Source organism: Heterocephalus glaber, unplaced genomic scaffold, assembly GCF_053883595.1.
Source record: "Heterocephalus glaber isolate CG9 unplaced genomic scaffold, H.glaber_assembly_v1.0 deba00001564, whole genome shotgun sequence".
In the NCBI taxonomy this organism is placed as follows: Eukaryota; Metazoa; Chordata; class Mammalia; order Rodentia; family Bathyergidae; genus Heterocephalus; species Heterocephalus glaber.
Window position 1 is genome coordinate 23,086,963 of NW_028258351.1, and position 21,068 is coordinate 23,108,030.

The following is a 21,068-nucleotide window of genomic DNA, read 5'->3' on the forward strand; positions in this document are numbered from 1 at the left end:
GCTTCATCACCAACCTCAGGGATTCCTTCTTTTCCATCATTATTGCTGCTTAGGATCCAGCCTGCCCATCAGGGGCTAGTCCCTAATAAAGGACTGGAGAAGCTGTGAGGATAGTGAAGGGGGATGAAGTAAAACCTTCATAGAAGATGCCTTTGATCTGGTTCTTTAAAGGCATCCATAAATAGTGGTTAGTAGTATCAGCTATATAAAAATGAAAGATGTTTTGTCATTTGCAGTGGCATGGATGGAATTGGTGGATATTATGTTGAGTGAAACAAGCCAAGCCCAGAAAGACAAATACCACATGTTCTCATTTTTATGCAAAAACTAGCAGTGATCTCAAAAAAAGTAGAAAATAGAACAGTGGTGACCAGAGTGTGGGAACTGTGGGGTGGTGGAGGTAGGAGGGTGCAGTTGGATAGCAAGAATAGCTTCTTATGTTCTATAGCATGTAGGAGAGCTACAGTTAACAATTAACTGAATATTTCAAAATAGCTACTAGAAGAGAATTTTGAATGTTCCCAATATGAATAAATTATATTGTATACATGTATGGAAATGTCACATTGTACCCCATAAAATGTACAATTATTATGTGTCTATATATGACTAATTTCATTAGCTTTGGGTTTATCTTTCCTATGCCTACCTTCACAAAAATAAGCAGATGCACATTTACATTATTCATGTGCATTTCCTTTTCTCCCATTCTTTTTGATGTGAAAGGTAGCATGCTCTATATACCTGTTGGACTTTGGTTTTTTTATTTAATTATATACTCTAGAAATCATTCCACAAAAATGAAAGCTGTCTCTCTCCATTTCTTAAAATTTGCATTATATTCCATGGACTGATTTATCAGAGTGTGGCTACAGGTCATTGTTAGTATTTTCCAATTTCAAATGATGTAGTATGGAATAACCTTGGACTTTGTATTATTGGAGGTCTATCTTCCAGGTAAATCCCCAGAAGTGAGAAAACTGGCTCAAAGTTTACATGCACATGTAGTCTTGTTAGGTATGGCCAAGATTCCATCTGTAAGAATTCTACCCTTTTGTGTTGCTGCCAGCAATGGATGAGAGTTTCTCCAACTGAGTCCAAACAGCTCCCATGTAGATGCTCTTGGTTTGTTGAAAAGCAAGTGCTAAGGAGAGATTATCCCATAATAATTGCACCCTTTCTATTTTTTCCTATAGATTGAAATATTCCCAAAGTAAAGCAGGCGTGGTGGGGTTGAAATAGTTATCACATCAGTGTTTTGTTTTGTAACTGTTTTCATCTCTACTATGTGTAGAAGGGGTCAGGTCTCTGCCAGCCTTTCATTCACAAGGTACTTATGTTTAAATATTCATTTTCATTTATTCCTCTTTGGGTTTAAGTAAATATTTGAATAGTTCCCTTCCTCATACCCTAAGAGAAGAAGAATAGTAGAGTAATTCCTAATTCTCCTATATCTGTGACTCTGTGTAGTTTCACGTGTGAGTAACTGAAATGTTGGGCTTCAAAGTCACAAGTCACAGCAATTTCCTTGCAATCCCTACAAACATTGCTCTGATGTTCATTGTCACAAAGCAGTCATCTAGCCTGCCTTCCTTTTAAAAAAAATCTTCTGGGAAGCTCAATTTATTTCTATCTGGTTCCCTCTAGAAATGGACATTTAAATTAAAATTTCAAAAATTTGTATTTATTTAGATATTTCCTTTATTTTGCTAATTTTCTGGACACATGGTGACTTTTTTCCTGTCTGAAAATCAGAGCTTTTGTTATCTTGAAAAATTTTTCTTCCAATATGTTTTTGGTTAGTATTTCTACTCCAATTATCTGGATATTTTTTGTTTTAAGTTCAAGGTTTTTTTGTTTGTTTGTTTTGTTTTGTTCTGGTACCAGGGATCAAACTTGAGACCGTGAGCTTTCAAGACAGGCGGCGGAACCACTGAGCTAAATCCCTGGCAGGTTCATGGTATTTTGACAAACAGATTCTATTTTCTTTGTCCTTTATGCATTGTTTTTTCTTGAAAAATGCTTTTTAATGCCTTGGTCTTCTTTCTTGGCATTCTTCAATAGTTTCTCATATTTGTCCACCATATTTAATTTTTATGTCATTTTAACCCTTTAGTTTTGTTGATACTCACATAAACTACTGTCATTAGTTTTTAAAATTTCTGTACCAACTCATCTTGCACTTTGTATTTTATAGAGTCTGTATTTCTTTCCTTTAAGTGAAAACAAAGTAAGATGCTGTTCTTCAAAATTATTTGTTTTCTCATATAAAGTTTTTTTTAAGATATTTTGTCTTATTTTACTTCTCAAGTACTATCTCCTCTTATTTGCAGTTTCAGGATATTTTCATAAGTTCCATGTTTGTTTGTTTTTTTAAAATCAATATTTTTTCTTGGGTAAAAAAGTCCATCTATCAAAGGATTTCTCCCCAATCAGTGTGGTGGCATCTCTTTGCTTAGGGCCCTTTGCATCTACTCAAAATCTCAACTAGAGGGCAGCTTTATATTTACTGATTTTTCTTCAATCTTCCATCTTCTTCACCTAAGGACTATAATGTAGCTTTCTCCAGGATTCTTCCAAGCACTACTGGTGCAGACCTCACTATAAGGACTTCTGAATCATGAGATCCTATGCCTGGGAGCATCCTGGCATGGCCAGGCTTTCTGTTTGGTGTGACCATGCTTGTCCTTCCTTTGGACCCTCCTGATGTTTTTCTGTTGCACTGAAGTGCTTTCAAAAGCCAGGTGTAGTGGCCTATACCTGTAGTCCCCACACTGTTGGAGTCTGAAGTTCAAGGACCTCAAATTTAAGGGCATCCTAGACAACTTAGTGATTTAGCAAAACTTTATCTCAAAAAAAGGTAGAAAAAGGGCTGGAGATGTAGCTTAGTGCTAAGGCTCTGAGTTCAATCCCCAGTATCAAAGGCAGAAAAAAAGAGGTTCCAAAAATGTGATGACTTTTTCCATAGGCCACCATCGCCACTGTTCTTGACCCTCCAGACTTCAGTGATTTAGCATTCTTCTGCCATACTATAATCTATTCATTTCCTGTTCCACCTTAGTGTTTTCTAAGAAGCAAAGTGAATGAATTAAATATCATTTTACTCTAATCCTGCCCTATCTATAGCAGATCAAGTAGAAATTAATCAAACAATTATGGTTCTACCAGTCCCTGGCTAGTGCATTATTCCCAGTAGTGTTTTTTCACTCCTTTGCCATTTCTATCCAATCTTTATATCACCATCATTCACACAAACTTCCTTATAAATATTTAATATTCATCACTTTGTCTCTTACAAGGATTGTCACAGGGGAGACACCTAAACAACTCTAATAAACAACTTGCTGGACACATTCTCCAATTGTTTGGCATGGATTTCCTTCATAGGTACAACGTCACCTTTCCAAACTATTTGACAATATGGCCAAGATGCAATTCCAGCTAGATGCCAGTGACAATCCAACCAAGACAAGTCTTGGAATGTATAGCAAAGAAGAAGAATATGTGGCCTTCAGTGAGCCCTGTGACTGTAGTGGGCAGGTAATCTCTCTCTCCTCTCTCTCTCTCTCTCTCTCTCTCTCTCTCTCTCTCTCTCTCTCTCTCTCTCTCTCCCTCCCTTCCTCCCTGTCTCCCTCCCTCCCTTTCACCTGCATTCAAATATTATCAGTATCAACTTTGGGGAAGCTGGCTCTGGACCAAAGTTGTTGTCTTTGCCCCAGGAATGCCAGCTTCCCTTGACAGGAACTGACATTGGAGCAGCCTCCAGTGTCCTTCTGTTCTCTCTCTGGGAAGGGCACATGTCAACATATATCTCTTCTTTAACCAAAGACCTATGCTTAGAGGAATAAAATGCACATAAATAATTTCCTGAGTCAACTGAAAAAGGGATTTAAAAATTATTAGCTGCCCCAGGAGACATTAACAAGGCAAACCCTAGCAGCACCCTGCAGGGGAATCTGGAACACTTATGCCTTCCCCAAAGAAAATGTCCTTTGAAAGCAACTATTCCCTGAGATATCCCTTTTCTATGCAATTGTACCTCTCAGAGAGTCAACTGTCACCAAGAACTACTTCTACCACCAAATCTCCTATCTCCAGTTCAAGGCACAGAAATCATGGTACTATTCTCTCTTCAAATCTCCTTGCTATCTTTCAGCACTAGTAAGTATAAGCCCAGCCTTGTTCATTCTCCTAAATGATCCATAAAAGCATTGTCCCTGAGGGTTCTAGTCTAGTGAAGGTTAATACCTAGGAAAAAGATCTCTTACAAGGCTCCAACTTTATCCACATGCATCTTGGAAAGCAAGTCCCTTACCAGAAATAAATCCAAGCTTCTTAGTTAGATGGAATGGCCAGTAGCCTCGGAGTTTAATTCAAAATGAATTACTTTTGTAAGCCCAGAAAGCATTTAGTTGGAAAATACAATCCTGACTCACATATCCATATGCAGTAAGGACAAATCCATAAGAATCCACTTGAGAAAATCTGGCTCAAACCAGACTGAATTCTGGGTAACCGCCTCTACCCCCATAACCTGCTATCCTCTCCTTTGTGCTCATTAGCCTCAGTCCCACTTGTCACAATCGGAGATTACACAAACAAAATATCTTCCTCTGTCTTTTGGCAGCCATTTCAGGTTGTATACCATGCCCAAGCTCCATTTTCTTTACTTTCTCAGATAGGTGGGGGGAAAAAGTGTGGTACTAGTCAAAGCTTCTTAGGTTCATGGTGTCTAACCCAGGATTTTTTTTTCAGGTAGAACTATGGTTGAACAATGTGCTTACTCACATGAAGGCCACTGTGAGACATGAGATGACAGAAGGAGTGACTGTCTATGAGGAAAAGCCAAGGGAACAGTGGCTCTTTGACTATCCAGCTCAGGTACTATCCTAACAGGATCATCATGGGTCCACTTCCTCCTCCGAGGCCTTTTTCAGCCTCCTGAGGTTGTTAGACATCAGATTAATGGTGTGCTTCACATTCAGGAGGGACTTGAATCCCACTAAGCTAAATCTCTGGCCCTTTTCCCATTTATTTTTAATCTCTGTAAAATGCAAGTCATATCAACCACACTGAATTTTGGTACTATTCACTCTGACCTTCAAAAGTAGCCATTTTAAGATTAGAAGTTTTTGAAAATTAAAGATGTAGTAAAAGTATTATGGAAAAACAAAAATAGGCCACAGATGATCAGCAGTGGCCCACTAAATTATAATACTGGGACCACACAAGGATCCAGAAGAATGAAGCAAAGGCTGTATGTCATTGAGGTGCTCACTCAACATGTTATCCTTCCAAGAACAGGAAAGATGCTGTTCCTGGGAAGAGAAAACTGAGTGACCCAGGTACACATTTCTAGAAGCCACTGACATAGGCCAGACTCAGTCTTTGGTTGTTCTCAATCAAATGATACATTTTTCGGGATCAGAAAGTGCTTTCTTCACTTGTGTTGTAATTATTTCACATCTCCAAGGATTTGGAACATATGGTTCCCTTAGTCAATGCTGGCAGAATGGGGGGAGGGGCTTGTGCCACTCACACAATTATAACCTGAGCCCGGCTGTGTCATGAGTGGGATGGTTAGGAACAGCCCTGGGAAGAGCTCACTAAGCAGCTCTTGATGTCATAGGTTGCCCTGACCTGCACTCAGATCTGGTGGACAACAGAGGTGGGCATCGCATTTGCCAGGCTAGAGGAAGGTTATGAGAATGCCATGAAAGACTACTACAAGAAGCAAGTGGCCCAGCTCAAAACTCTCATCACCATGTTGATTGGCCAGCTCTCTAAGGGAGACCGCCAAAAGATCATGACTATATGCACCATTGATGTGCACGCCCGAGATGTGGTGGCCAAGATGATTGCTCAAAAGGTAGGTCCTAAATATCTAGGGACATTCCTTCTTGTGAGCAGCTGCACTGTGGGAGTAGCTCACATATGGCCATAACATGGGGTTTTGGGATGTGCATGGCAGCTGGGGGTGGATTATAGTGGCTGCTTCTACCTTTTGAAACTTTCAGCAAAGCCCTATATAAATGATCCTTTACTTATGATGATTTGACTTGTGATTTTTTTTTTTTACTTTACACCAGTGCAAAAGTGTTATGTACTTAGTAGAAACTGTACTTTCAGCACAGTATTCAATGAATTACATGAGATATTCAACACTTTATTCATTTTGGCCAACTGTCAGCAGATATTCATGTTCTGAATTTACAGTAGAATAGGCTCAGCTATAATATTCTATAGTTCTAGGTGTATTGCATTCATTTTCAAATTAAAATATTTTCAACCCAAAATATTTTCCAACTCACAATGGGTTTATGGACATAACCACATTGTAAGCCAAGAGGCATCTGTAAACTGAGAAGCTTGGGCTTTCTATACTGTGATAGTCATAGCATGCTGCACTCTTAGTGGCAGGCAATATCCAAGCCATCCAGAGATTTATATGTCCTGTAACCAGGGAGCCACATTCTACCTGTTGAACACTATGGTTCACCCACCTGCTCTGCCACTCCCTCCGTAGGTGGACAATGCCCAGGCTTTCCTCTGGTTGTCTCAGCTGCGCCACCGTTGGGATGATGAGGCCAGGCACTGCTTTGCTAACATCTGTGATGCCCAGTTTCTATATTCCTATGAGTACCTGGGAAACACGCCCCGCCTGGTGATCACACCTTTGACTGACAGGTGAGTGTTGCCATCAGCCGCTGACAGCCACACTGCTCTCTGGTCCAGGCTATCCAGTGGCTACCTAGGGTCAAGGTCTTCATCACTTGCTATTAATTCACACAGCTGCAGGAGGAGGGCCTGATTCAGCACATCAGATGGAAAATAAATCTGAGAGAGGCAGGGTCTTTGGATCAAACCCTGAGCAAATCAATGAGCTATGACTTTTGGAGGAGTTGCTAGGCAGTTACATACATCTGGCTTCTAACCCATGCTCTAATATATACCAGCTGCTTAACCATGAAAAGACTGAACTAATACTTGGTTTTCTCATCTGTGAAATGGAGGAAGTAGCTCACATCTCATATGATTTATGTAAGAATGAGACAGTAATACTCAACATAAAATTTAGCATGTAATAAGTGCTCTGTAACTAGTATTATTTTCTTATCATTGGTCAATCAACTGGCACTTTTATTTAGTAACTCTCATGCTATTATAAAATACAAGCAACACAGTTCCCACTATTAAGGAGCTTACACTTTTTGAGAGACATACTGCTTATCGGTCATACTAATTCATGCATGAATAAATTATGCCAAACACTGAACTAGTCATTGGGAGTACTAAGATGACTAAAATAGCTCCTGCTCTTAAACTCCAATGCTAGTGAAGGAAATAAAATACATGTAGATAAAATTTAAACAGCAGGGGGAGAAAAATACAAAGCCATAGAAGAGAATAGAAGAGAAGAGAATAGAATAGAATAGAATAGAATAGAATAGAATAGAATAGAATAGAATAGAATAGAATAGGGCTCAAAACCATATGCTACAATTGTCCAAATGTGTGACACAGGAGTGAGCCCTCTGAGCAGAGAATCTCACTCAGAGTGGGAAGAAGAAGCATGAAAATGTTTCAGGGAACAGAGAGTATGTGATCTGGACTTTGAAGGATGTGCTGGTTCTAATAGGAGGCTGTTAAAACTCCTGCCAGAGTGTCCACAAAATTCTTCAGAGATCTGTTCGTGCATCACTTTTTCCTACTAAGAGGACATATAGCATTTGTTAATTGTTAAAATAGATTTGCCAAAAGTTAAAAGACTACTGATAAGCATTCCTGGAAAATGGAATATTGTGAGCAAATTTGGGGAAATGGGAGAACACAACATACATCTTCCTGGGAGAGAAAAGTGGACTATGGACTTAGGGAGATATGGTAACTCATCAGAGAGTCAGTGTGAAGGATACAGTCTTTATCCAGCACATACTGATAAATTATTGAAAAATTTTTAAGAGGAGAAAAATTGTGAAAGTTGTACTTTAGGATGATGTATCTGAGAGCAGAGCAGAGGCAAGGAGAGAGAGGACGGGGCGATAATGTCACAAGAACGATATTTTAATTCTGCTGAGATTTCTGTAAATTCTGCTAAGAATTTATACCCTTTCTTCACAATACCACTGAACACTCAGTCTCTCCTTCTCCAAAAGGAGTCATATATCAGAATGACCAGCTCACCACAAAGAATTTCTTGTAGGTACTGAAGGCATTATCAACAGTGGTGAAAGTTAATGTGGCCAGATAGATTCTGTGCCACATTTCTCTTCATTTTCTCTCTCCTATTGTAAGTGATATCACCTGTCTTATAGTCAATTCCTCAAATACATTTCTGAATATATGACAAATATTTCCAAATTAGTTAAATTGTAAAGCTGAATAGAACATGAGAAATCCAGAATACTTGAAAATTCCAACATATTCCTTCAATAAAGATGTGGTTCATCTCCTGTGTTCTTCATTTCTTTGACTTGTTTTCTTGCCCAATCTGAAAAGCCTCGTCCACATGGAGTTTCACTCAAATCACTGTCTCCAGTGGCCTTCCACTGCAATGAGACTGAAATCTGGACTCCTCATGGGGCCTGGTAATTCTTAATGGTCAAGTTGCCTCATGCCCTATATCCAACCACATGACCTCCTTTCTATTTTGGGGGGGGGAGGGGTACTGAGGATTGAACTCCGGTCCTTGTGCTTGTGGGGCAGGCAGTGGAACCACTGAGCTAAATCCCCAGCCCCCCTTTCTGTCTTTTGATCACTGGAAGTTCTCTGGAATTTAAAGCCTTCTGACTCATGGCGCCTTCTGCCTGAAATGTCCTCCTGGAGGCGCTCTGAACCTCCACTGCCTCTTCACTCTTTTTAGCTAGGAGAGGCATTCCCTGACCTTTCCCAACAAACAACCTCCCCACCCTACATACAAACACACAGCAAACAACCCTGACAAAACTCTCTGCTTATCTTCTTCCTAACATCACCACTTTGTGAAATGACCTCACTTGGTTGTTTGATTGCTTACTAGCCAGCTGCATTCCCAATTGTGTTCGGGGATCTCTGTTGGCCTTGAATCCAAGGTTACCAGCACAAATGAATAAATGATGGTTGAGTATTGAAGACCTCAATCATATAGACAGAATCATGAAGGGGAGGTTGACTCAAGGGAAGATCTACCCAGGACTCTGTGTCTTGACTCTTGCAGATCTATCTGGAGCTGGTGTGGTAAAGATAGCAATAATTCTGGAGTCTTAAAGATGTTACCTGGGATTTACTTGGGCCCAGTTAATGATGGTGCTCCTCCCATGTGGGCTGAAGGAAAAGTTTTTCACCTCAATTTCATTAAGACTAGATCCTCTCAAGTATCTTTGTCTTCATGATGATTCTTAGCAAAGCATCTATCATTATTAGGGAGGAAATCTGGTACAATATTTCTTTTTTGCAATGAGGTTTTCTGCCTGCTGTGGAATATGAGCTAATAGTTTGGGAATTTATATCACTTAAAGCAAAATAATGAAGCCATGACATATTTGAGTAATTTGAATAATGTGTGTCTCCCACTCTAGATTATGTTACATGATGGCGTTGACTTTGATTTGCTTTCTGCTCTCAGCATTGTGTCTAGCCTATAACAGGCTTGCAAGATGTACTTGCTGAACAAATGCAATGCAATATTTCTGAACCTCTGGAGAGGGCCCCAGCCTCCTTATTGCATTCAGAATATTTCCTTCTTCCCACGGACCTATCAGATATTGTCATTCCAAGTGATAAAGAGTACAAGACTGTTTTATTTCCTTCAGTCTTCACACCTGCCTAAGAGTAGAAGATAATTAGTTCTTTTGGATTTAAAGGTCTCTACTCTGTCATGCTGAATGCCTTATAGAGAAAAATGTTTTGACAATGAATTATTCCTAAAATGGGGATTTATTGCCTCTTCTGTGGAATGATGCAAATAACAACTTGAAAGGAAGATTTGCTGCAAATAATAATGAATACTGTGTAGACCTTGACCTTGTTTTGCTCATTAGATGCATTTCTGACAACGTAGTATATGTAGTTGAATATTTATATGGTAAATTCCATTTTCTCATAGACTTCTATTATTATCTCAAGATACGTTTTCCCCAAGGAGAAAAAAAGAAAATTAGCCTCCATATAGGAAAATCACATTTTAAAGAGCATTCAGCCTTTACTGGTGTGTAGCATAAGTACATTTAATTCTCTTCTGCCTGAAGAATTAATCAAATGAACAATTGATCCGTACAATCTTTGCACATTCATTAAAAAGCACACCCGTAGTACAATACATCCAACTGATTATGCCTATTTCTTTGGAATTTCTCACAGCCTGGATGGGACTTGAATGTATAACTAAGTACAATGGCCCAGCCATTGTCACAGGACTTTGGCACAACAGTAAGTTGAAGAAGTAATGGAAATGTTTTTTCAGGCTGAACAAAAGCAATTCTTACAAGTCATTTCTTAGCCTTTGGGTGATCTCCTCCCTTCCTCTCTCCTTCCCTCACCTTCACACACAAATGCCTCTTTCTTCCCTGTGCGGTGTTAAGTGCTATTCTAATCAACTTCTTATCTATCTTGAGTACCTCTTAATTTCTCAGGAACAACTGCAAGTAGATGAGATATAATTGATACAACCTTTGAAGGTGATTTGCTGGACAAGGACACAAGTAGCAAAAACCATACTCTTTCTTTTACATTTTTTTCTGGTACTTTTGTTGGAGAAAATTTGGAAACATTTAGTTATCTATAGAAGGAAAAAAAGTCATCCAGAGATAATCCTTGTTAAATTCAGTATGTTTCTTTCTATATGTAGGTTTTGAACAATGAAAGTGAAATCATATATTATATTTTAAAAATCATAGTGGTTTACTTAACACTATACAGGGTGGATTATCTAAATAGTCTCCTAAAACACGTTAGTAGCTGAATTGCAGTCTATTTACAAGTATCCCATAAAATTATGTAATGACTATATTATGGGGTATTTGTTATGTCTAAGCTTTTATTGTTAAAAATAAAGCTGCAGGAACTCATGTGTAAATTTTGGACCAAATTCATTATTATTTCCCTAGGGTAGATTCTAAGAAGCAAGATCATTAGATAATATATATTTACATGTTTTTCTTGAAACATAATATTTCTCCTACTCTTGCTGGAAGTTTATGAAACAATGACCTCACAACACCTTAAATAGCATAATTATTACCAAGATTTTATTAAATTTACTAAAGTTGTGTCTTTTTTGGATGTGTACGTCCTTAATTACTCACAGACTTCAGAATTATGTGTTGATTGCATGTTAGATTTTCCCCTCCTGTGAATTCTTACTATGCTTACTCATTTTTCTCTGTTTTTTAAAATTACTTTTATGATTAGAGAGTTCCTATTCCTTTCAAGATAAACTTAATATTCATCTGTATTTTATTCTGTTTTAGTTTATTTTACTTTTCCATTAAACTTTTTTGAATTCTTTCAGAAATATTTTGACTGTTAAGTAAAATGAACCAAAACATTTTCAAAACATTTTTAACTACACTGTACGAAGTGTTAGAAGCTTGACTCAAAGCCACATAAACAAAAAAGGAGTCGTCTCACATACCTGCACAATGAGTCTAGCTTGCTGCACCATAACCAGCTCTGGGGCCTAAACATGGCCTGAGCTTGAACTCTCAGGAACAGATCTGTCAATCCACACTCGTGGACACTTGGATTGTTTGTAGATGGGGCCATTCCAAACAATATTACTATGAACATTTTTGTGCAAGTTTTTGTGTGGATATGTTTTTGTTTCTCTTGGATGGGACTTGTTGGGTATTGTGTACTTCTATGTTTAACTTTTTGAGAAACTGCCAAACTGTTTTCCAAAAGTAGCTCCATCATATTACAGTCACACCTACAATGTGTGAAGGTTCTCATTTCATTATATCCTTGACAACACTTATTTATTGTAGCCATTTTGGTGAAATGGTATCTCATTTGGGTTTCATTTGGCATTTTCCTAATGACAAATTATGTTGAGGAATTTTGTATGTGCTTTTTAGCCATTCATACATCTTCTTTGGTATAATGTCCACTCATATCTGTTGGCCAGTGTTTGATGGTTTGTCTACTTATTATTGAGTTCTAAGAATTCTTTGCATACTCTGGATATATTACATACATGATTGCAAATATTGTTCCCTAGTCTATTATTCCTCTTTTCATTTCCTTAATGGTGACTTTTGAAGTGCAAAAGGTTTTTTTCTTTTTTCTTTCTGGTACCAGGGATTGAACTCAGGACCTTGTGTTTGCCAGGCAGGCATGGCACCCCTGAGCTAAATCCCTGGCCCTTGAAGTGCAAACATTTTGAATTTTAATGAGGTCTAATTTATCAAGTTTTATTTTATGGGTTATGCTATTGGTGATATACCTAAGAAATATTTGCCTGACTTCATTATATATTTATCTTTTTTGAACTCATGTGTGAGAAGAAATTTGTTTTTGTGTATTTATCTTCTATTCTGGCTATTTACTCTTCTGTAATACAAATTCTAAAAATTTTGCTCTTTATTTTCTTGGTTTTTCTAAGTCAGTTCTTAAATTTCTAATCTTATTTGAGATCTAGAAATAACAAAGCGTAGTCATAACAGCTCAGCTTTATGTCAGTTACTAGACATACTGTTATTTTACTAGACATACTGTTATTTTTACTATAAAGTTCATACATGGAACATTTGGATCATTCCTCTTAGTTCTTCCTGTCACACTGTGAGACAAACACAATCTAGTGTAAGCAAAGAAAAAGATGAGCATTAGATGAGGAAGGCTGTTAAAACCAAATGATATGTGGACTAGATCATAAAATTGAGGACATTTGTGTTAAGGACAAAGACTTTATTCAGTCAAATATTAAAATAGTATGAAAGGTACAGATTTGGTCTAGGTTGATGCTAAGGACATTTTTCTTCTATTAATTCTGTTTCTCCTGTCAAGCTTGGAAACTATTAAAATCTCCGGGTCTTTTCATGTCAACTTCCACCTAACCACGTTTCCTCCTTCTTTGTGTATGCCATGGCTGGCAAGATTACTTTGCATTTATCACTTTTAAATTTGATCGCATTGGGCCTTACCTATCATTTAACAGTTAAAATTATTCAGAAATTTGGTCTATCTTCTATCTAGTTCATTATTCTTAATTCAAGTTATCAATAAAGGTATTTGAGCATCAGGGAGTAGTAGAGTCCTGGGCATGCCACTAGAGACACCATTAAAGCCGATATTTTTGCATCATATTCGTTCTTCAGTTATAGTCTTTGAACTAGGTAACAGGCAGATATCAAAGAGTGATTCCTAATTATTCTCATTCTTATAAAATCTCTTCTCTTAGTGTGAGTGAAAATTACTATGATGATATTATTTCCACGATTGTGATTATATGGCATATCTGCTTTTCATTGCTGTGATAAAATACCTAAGAAAATTAAAGGAGGAAAGGTTTATTTTGTTTCATGGTTTCATAGGTTTTAGTTTATGTTCACTTGGCCCTGTTATTTTGGGCCTGTGGCAGCACAATACATCATGACAAGAGTGCATGGTGAAAACAGCATGTTCACTTTAATGACAGTCAGGAAGCGAAAAGAAAAAGAGACTTGTGTCCCAATAGCAATTGTATTTATTTATTTATTTACTTATTTATTTTGGTACCGGGGATCGAACTCAGGTCCTTGCACTTGTGGGGCAGGCAGCAGCACCACTGAGCTAAATCCCCGGCCCAGCAATTGTAAAAATGTACAACCTCAGTGACCTTTCTCCCATTTGTCCCATCCCTCAAAGGTTCTACCACTTCCCACTAGCACCATAGATTGGGGACCAAGTCTTAAGCACCTGGGCTTTTAGGAGACATTTAAGATTTAAACAATAACATATAGCAAAAGAGAAATTATTCTAGTGGACCTAATATAATGACATTAGCTCCTTAAAGTACAGCTTCCTCCTAGCTCAAAGCAAAAGGGAATGTCAGAGCGCTCTGAAGTGTGAGAAGAATTTGATACGCCATTGGTTGCTGTGAAGGCGAAGGGTCCCATTGCAAGGAAACAGTAATGTACTCTTGGAGGTGAGATATTCCCTGGGTCCCAGCAACCAACAGGGACCTTAGCCTACCTAACTGATAGAAAAAGTATTCTACCAAGAACTTGAATGAATTTGCAAACAAATTCTTTCCCAGCATCTCCAGATAAGAGGCCAGCCCAGCTGACACCTTGATTTTTGGCCTTTTGAGACCCTCTGCAGTGAACTCACCTGGACCTCTGACCTATACAACATAATAGGTGGTTTTTAAGCCACTAAATGTGTGGTATTTTGCTATACAGCAGTAGACAAATAATACAAACCAACTATGATTTCATCTACTCTAAGATTATCCAGTATAAATTTTTGCAACAGCTCTGGGCTAATCATAGTTGGAATCAAAATACAGCATCTTTGATAGTCTCATTATCTGCAAGTTAGATAACTATAAAAAAGAGACAAAAGCTACATTTGGTATATTTATTATCTCAAAATATAATATCTTCAGGTATATATCAGCTTTTCACTTTTCAAGTTATTTTCAAATCTTTTGTCTCATCTCATTCTCTTAATATCCTAGTGGGACATATAAGAAGGAAGCTGTAGAAGTCATTTGCCCACAGAAAACAACACTATGGCACTTTAAACTCAATGTTGAGAAGACCTTTCAAACAATTGGAACTGACCCACTGTAGAAGAGGCTGTCTTCTGGAATTACATACTGTGCCTTGCCAGAAGAAGAGGGCTACATAATTTTGCCTAATGGATTTAATGGGAGGGGAGCCTGGCATGGATAAGGCAAAGGCTCACTTTTGAGGCTTCTTCCAGCACTAAAGCTCTACATTTCCACTGGAGCCAAACTAAATTAATCCATTTTTCAGTGAATAAATCAAGATTCATCATTACATGATTCCTAGCCAGTTTTACAATTGCCTTTTTTTTTGTACCAGGGATTGAACTCAGGACCTTGCACTTGCAAGGCAGGCAGCGGAACCACTGAGCTAAATCCCCGGCCCAATTGCCATTGTTTTTGAAACCACAAATTTATCTAAACTCCTTTGTACTAAGAAAATACTATGTGATGAATTGTATTAATTCATTTTTTGTTGTAACAAAGTACTTGAGGCTGGTAAATACCCGAGGGAAGAGGTTTATTTAGCTCATAGTTTGAGGGACTCAGAGTCCATGATTGGCAGCCTCATCTGTTCAATCTCTGGTGAAGACTTCATGGCAGATGGCATTATGAAAGCAGAAGGGATCAGAAGGTGAGACAGTAAGCAGAAGATCAAGGAAGGGCTGATCTTTCTCTTTTTTTAAGAACTTGCTCTTACAAAAACTCTATGAGACCAATATTGACCCCTTCCAGAGCATGTGCACAATAATCTATCTTCTGCTAGGATCCACAGGTTCCACCACTGCCACATTGGGGACTAAGCTTCCAACACATGAAATTTTGAGCAACAAACTGCATTTAAGCCACAGCAAGACCCCAGTGACTTTTTTTTTAAAGACACAAAAAAGTTTTAGTGATTTGGTCAAATCACACAGACACTGAATAATGGAGGCAAGATTTGAAGTCATTTTCCTTGATCCCAGAGTCCTTACCTCCTTAAGCTACCATAGTATCATCTACCAACCCACCTCTAAGAAGCAAGAGCAGACTGAAGAAGCTGGCCAAGTCTTTTAAGAGATGACACTTTAACAAGGCCACTGGGGGCCTCCTGGGTCAGGGATGTGTCAGGAGTACTAGGATGTGCTGCTGGCTCAGCAGCTCAAGCATCTTGGTAACCTCTTCTGTAGCAGAGGAGAATACTGCATCTTTCTTTTCTTTCTGCTTTTCTCACAGCCTGAGCTAAAGCCCTACTTGTCCTGCCTCAGTTTTCAGACTCATTAGACAACCCAGTTTTTCTCCCTGAACCTCAATCTACCCATCCTTAAAACAAGGATGTTGGATTAGTTGACTTTGAAAAATCTCTTCTAGCTCTTGAATTCTATTACTATGGGGGAAAATAATAATATTTTGAAATTTACCCCCAAGTGCGTCGAGATAATCAGAAACTCAGTGGCTGCTCTAAATGAAATTGACACTCAGTTCCAAAGATTTCCTTCTAAGTATTCTCAAACTTTTCTATGAGAAATCTATTTTGTGAAACCTTGCCCTTCTAGGCTTCTAAGACCTTGAAGCTCCTGAGAGGAGGCCTAGGATTGCTGGCTGTAGAGGAGGCAGCTCTAGAATGAGTGGAGTGGAGGGAAGCTGGAAAGTGAATTATCTGGGGGTTGGGACCCATGGTAGGTAAAGGGCTATGGTGGCTCTGAACAGTTCTAGAGGAAACCTGAGGCTTGGAGAAGTAGAAATCATGAGGCTAATCTGGAGCCAGAAACTCAGAGCCCAGGAGGCTGCACATGAGACTGAGAAGATCTAGCTGGGAATATTTGAAAGGAATAGAGGGAGTAAATGGTAACAGTCACCAAGAAAGAAGAGATGAGACCCAGCTTTTTACCTTAACCTTAACTCACCTGACCTCACATCACGGCCTGCTGGTGGTCAGTGTCATATGGTCTACAAGGCAAATGAGGAGGCTGCACTAGTCTGGGTAATGGAGGGTTAAATTTAAACACAGGTCATAACTCCCAGATCAGCTGAGTCAGTGTATTCCATGATACAAAAAAAGCTTGTGATGAAATAATAATTCTGTACAACTCTCCTCTCTGCTTAGGTAGGCAGCTTGCCTTCCTGGGGTTCACTTTCTAAGGATGAAACAGATCAGGGAATTGTGTACTGAATTAAGGAAGACGAATAGTTCAAGTCCTTTCAAAATCATTTTGGTTCTAGGCTCAGTGAAGTCAGTAGAGACCTAGTTACCATCTGGCATAAAAGGCATTAACTTGGTCACTGGTCACCCTGAGACATGAGATTCAGAAACAGAGAGAATTAATCCTGGAAACCAATCAGACTACATATCCTGTAAGAGGAGAGTCTATGTATTGCTTTACTAGGTATTAAAAAGTTAGACCAATCATGCAATTTTTAACAACTTTATTAAGGCATCATTTACATGTCTTAAAGTTCACCCACGCCAAGCATGCAACTCACTGACTTTTAGTAAATATAGAGCTGTGCAGCTAGCACTTCATCCAGTTTTAGAACATTTCCTTCACTCTGTTTGCAATAAATTGTTGTTTCTGTCCCCATCCCCAGGCAGCCACTGACCTGCTGCCTGCCTATTTGTTTTTTCTAGACATTTCATATAAATGGAATAATAAAGTGTCTGGTGTTTTTCACTTACTATAATGTTTTTGAGATTCATCTATTTTGTGCCAGGACCATTACTTTATTCCTTTATATTACTGAAGATAATTTCTGTCCCATGGAAATGCTACACTTTCTTTATCCATTCACTGCTGATGGACATTTAGGTCAGTTCCATTTTTACTGTTATTAATGTTGCTGTCATAAACAAATGCTACACATAAGTGAATTTATTTTTCTTGGGTATATTCCTTGGAGGGGAATTTCTGAATCATATGCTAAGCTTTACTTTTTAAGAAATTGCTCAGCTGTCTTTCAAAGTGGCTACACCATTTGACATTCCCACCAGCAATGTATGAAGTTGCCAATTCTTCCACATCCTCACCAATACTTCCTATTTTCAACTTTTAAACTATAGCTATCCTAGTGGTGTATAATGGTAACTTGTGGTAGATTTAATTTGCATTTCCCTAGTGACCAGTGATCATGAGCACTTTTTTATGTACTTATTATCTAAAGGCACATTTTGAACTGAGACTAAGTGAAACTATGAATCCTTTAAGAAAGCACCAGAAATAATCTTAATGCTATTTTATTGTTATTAGCAAAAACAGTCACAGGAAGATTGTGTAGCTTAAATTATTGATCCATTCAACTCATGGATTCATTTGCATGACAGCTACTGAGAACTTAGATGTGCCTGGATCTGTGTTCCATTCTGGAGCTGGAATAGTGAGGAAGACAGAGCCCTGGCCTGTGAGTCTCTAGAATTACTAGCGATTAACAGGCAAGGACTGAAAAGGAACATCAAACAGGTAGACTTGAAGGGGTAGGGGCTGGGAGGGGGGAGAGAGAGGACCAAGCACAGTTTCTGTGTAACTGGCAAGTGAATGTAGCTCCATGTGGCTGAACAGCAGAGTGCTGCAGGGTTGGGGGAGTAAGAATGAAGCTAGAGGAGTAGAAAGGACCAAGATCAAGATGGGTGTAGCAGAAATCATCCGATGTCCTCTAGGGGTGGGAGTGATGATCAGGTTACCCTCTCAGAAGCTCTCTCAGCTCTTTGGGAAACAGACAAGTGGGGCAAGCTCTGGGCTTTCCTTTACAGAAGCTATATAAGGCTCACCTGGCCTTGAACTTCTCTCTCCCTGGGACCCAACAAGGTCACCTGCAGCACTGAGGATAACATTTGTCCTCCTGTCTTTGCCAGGTGCTACATCACTCTCACCCAGTCTCTGCACCTGACCATGAGTGGGGCTCCAGCAGGACCTGCAGGCACAGGCAAGACGGAGACAACCAAGGACCTGGGCCGAGCACTGGGCATCATGGTCTATGTGTTTAACTGCTCGGAGCAGATGGACTACAAGGTACAGATCCACCCAGGGTGGCAAAAGAGTAGGAACTCGGTGGTGGCTCAAGCACAGCATGAAGGTTATCCACACTGTGCTGGCCCAGCTCTTCCAGATCTCAAAGACATCTACTATCTCCTTCTTGGTAGTTCTCAGGATCTTTGAGCCCTAAACTTGTTCACCTTCCTGTAAACCTCTTACACGACAAGGAGGCACCAGCCCATGGAGTCTGACTCCACTGATGAACTTTGTGACTTATCTGTTACATGAAGAAGGTGAACACAGACCCAAAGCCCTAAATTTACCATTTGATCTAGAAGTATAGTAAGACTCATAAGTAGCTATATTAAAGATACTTGTCTTTGTGTAACAGCTACATTTGAGGTCCTCTGTAAAGTGGGCATTCCCTAGGATATTGTACAAGGGGAAGTGTGACTTCTAGAAAGAGATGAGATGAACTCTTACTCATTGCAAGAGATGCCCACAGAAGACAAGTGGAAAGCTAATGTGCTTCACTCAGACATTCAATTTTTTTTAAGAACTAAAGTAGTCCAGAGAAAAAAAAGGCCAGAGAAAAGCCAGAGAAAAGAAAGGCCTGTGGGATCATTTCTAATCTAGAAACATTCTCCTCACAACTGAATTTAGATTATTATTTTTGAAAATGTGTAATAACAGGTTGCCTCGTTTTCTTGTTATGTTTATTTTTATATTGTATGAGCTTTTTGTAAACAGCTTTACCTCACTTTTGTAAACAGGATAACATGTGAATTAGAGAAGAAAAATAAAAACAATTGGACTAAGTAGAGTAAATATATATATATATATATATATATATATATATACACGTTGTGACGTATTAATTGTAAAATACACTTATGTAGAAATAATTTGCAGTTCAAAAGTTATAGACTCTTTAAATGACACTCATCTTGTATAACTGGAAAAATTTCTCTAGTAAATAACTTCTGTCCAAAGAGTTGTTGAGTTCTGTGGCACCGTATTTTCTCCTAGTAAGCAAACAAGAGGAGGATTCAGACCCAAAATAACTACCTTCCCTAAGGTCCACACCATCCCCTAAATTTTAGCACAGCTGCTTTCAGTGATGAACATGTTAAGATAATGTCTCTTTTTAAATCAGACTAGATCTTTTTCCTTTTAAAGAAATAAACTCAGCCTTAAGGATTATTTTAAGCTTATAGATCCTTCTGTAGTTGAACATTAGTGCATTGATACAAAAAGTCTAGTCTCCCGGGGAACATTCTGAAAGACACACTCACTTAGATGAAGTATTGATTGAAGAAAACCAGTGGGTTTCTTCAAAGTAATTCTTAGCATAGTAAACAGGGCGAGACAAGCTAGCCCCGTAGCCAGGGATCACTAAAGCTGTTTTACGAAATTTTTTCAAAACTAATCATTACACACCATGCCTACCAGTTCCTCTGAAAGGACGGGGTGGGACAAGGGTCTATCGTTAGCTCTTTTGAACAGTGAGTGGAGCTTTGGTCATTGAGTCTGGACCAGACACAGACTAGAGTGACATCAGTGGTTACAGTGGTAGTGACATACTCTATAACAAATGTGGTCCCTTCCCAGACACCAGATATCCCTAGTAACCAAACAATCTAATGAACCTGCTTGCAAATCTTCTTTCCCTTTGGTTGTCCAACTGTTCAGAAATTATTTTTCTTCATAAAATACTCCAGAAATCAAGTTAAGTTATTGGGTGTTGCCATTGCTCAGCATGCATTGGGCACTGTGGAAGGATACCAAAAATAGACAATGTTTCATTCTGCTAAATTTAAATTCACAGCTAGAGTTGCCCCAAAAGCTGGGACAGGGGAGTTCCCACAAGGGAGCATCCCAAACCATCCTAAGATGGGTAAGATGGGGCCGGTGGCTGAAATTCCAAAAAAAGAACTACGGATTGGAGTGTGGCTCAGTGGTATAGTGCTTACTCGGTGGGCACAAGGGCACAAAGCTCTGAGTTCCTTCCCCATCCAAAAAAGATGAGAGAGAGAGGGAGAGGGAAAGGGAGAGAGAGAGAGAATAAAAGCCAAGGTGATTAGTCCAAAGCATTTATTAGAGGAAATTACAGAATGCTGCAGCTTGTGCTGTGAATGAACAGCAAAAAGGGATGTTCTATCCCGGCATGTCTTCACCAAGGGGGTCAGGGTATGGAGTTTATATGAGAGGTTAAGGAATTTGGGCCCACATCGGGGACCAATTTCTTCCAGTGTTTTAACCAACTGGACACTTTTACCAATGCCTGGAAATGATTAAGGCTTAAGCCTGCTGGGAAAAATCTGTAAGTTGCTGAATCACAGAGCAGTCAAGGCACTCTGTAATCTTCAGCCAGGACACAAAAAGAAATCGAGGGGAAGATGGGGCACTAAATAGAGACAGATGGATGGGTA

At 39.0% G+C, this 21,068-nt stretch overlaps 1 protein-coding gene across 14 annotated transcripts in view; it reads left to right on the forward strand.

The window, feature by feature from the left end:
- Positions 1-21,068, forward strand: part of Dnah9 (dynein axonemal heavy chain 9) — a 373,887-nt gene that overhangs the window by 107,758 nt on the left and 245,061 nt on the right. For all 14 annotated transcript variants that reach the window (XR_002386940.2, XR_015443305.1, XR_015443304.1 and 11 more), the window contains 5 exons: positions 3,388-3,540; positions 4,756-4,881; positions 5,630-5,869; positions 6,527-6,687; positions 18,516-18,672. Coding sequence is in view for 9 of the 14 variants with exons in the window: in XM_087192015.1 (XP_087048141.1) it covers positions 3,388-3,540; positions 4,756-4,881; positions 5,630-5,869; positions 6,527-6,687; positions 18,516-18,672 (837 nt within the window). In the remaining 5 variants the exon portion in view is untranslated. The remainder of the gene's footprint in view (positions 1-3,387; positions 3,541-4,755; positions 4,882-5,629; positions 5,870-6,526; positions 6,688-18,515; positions 18,673-21,068) is intronic.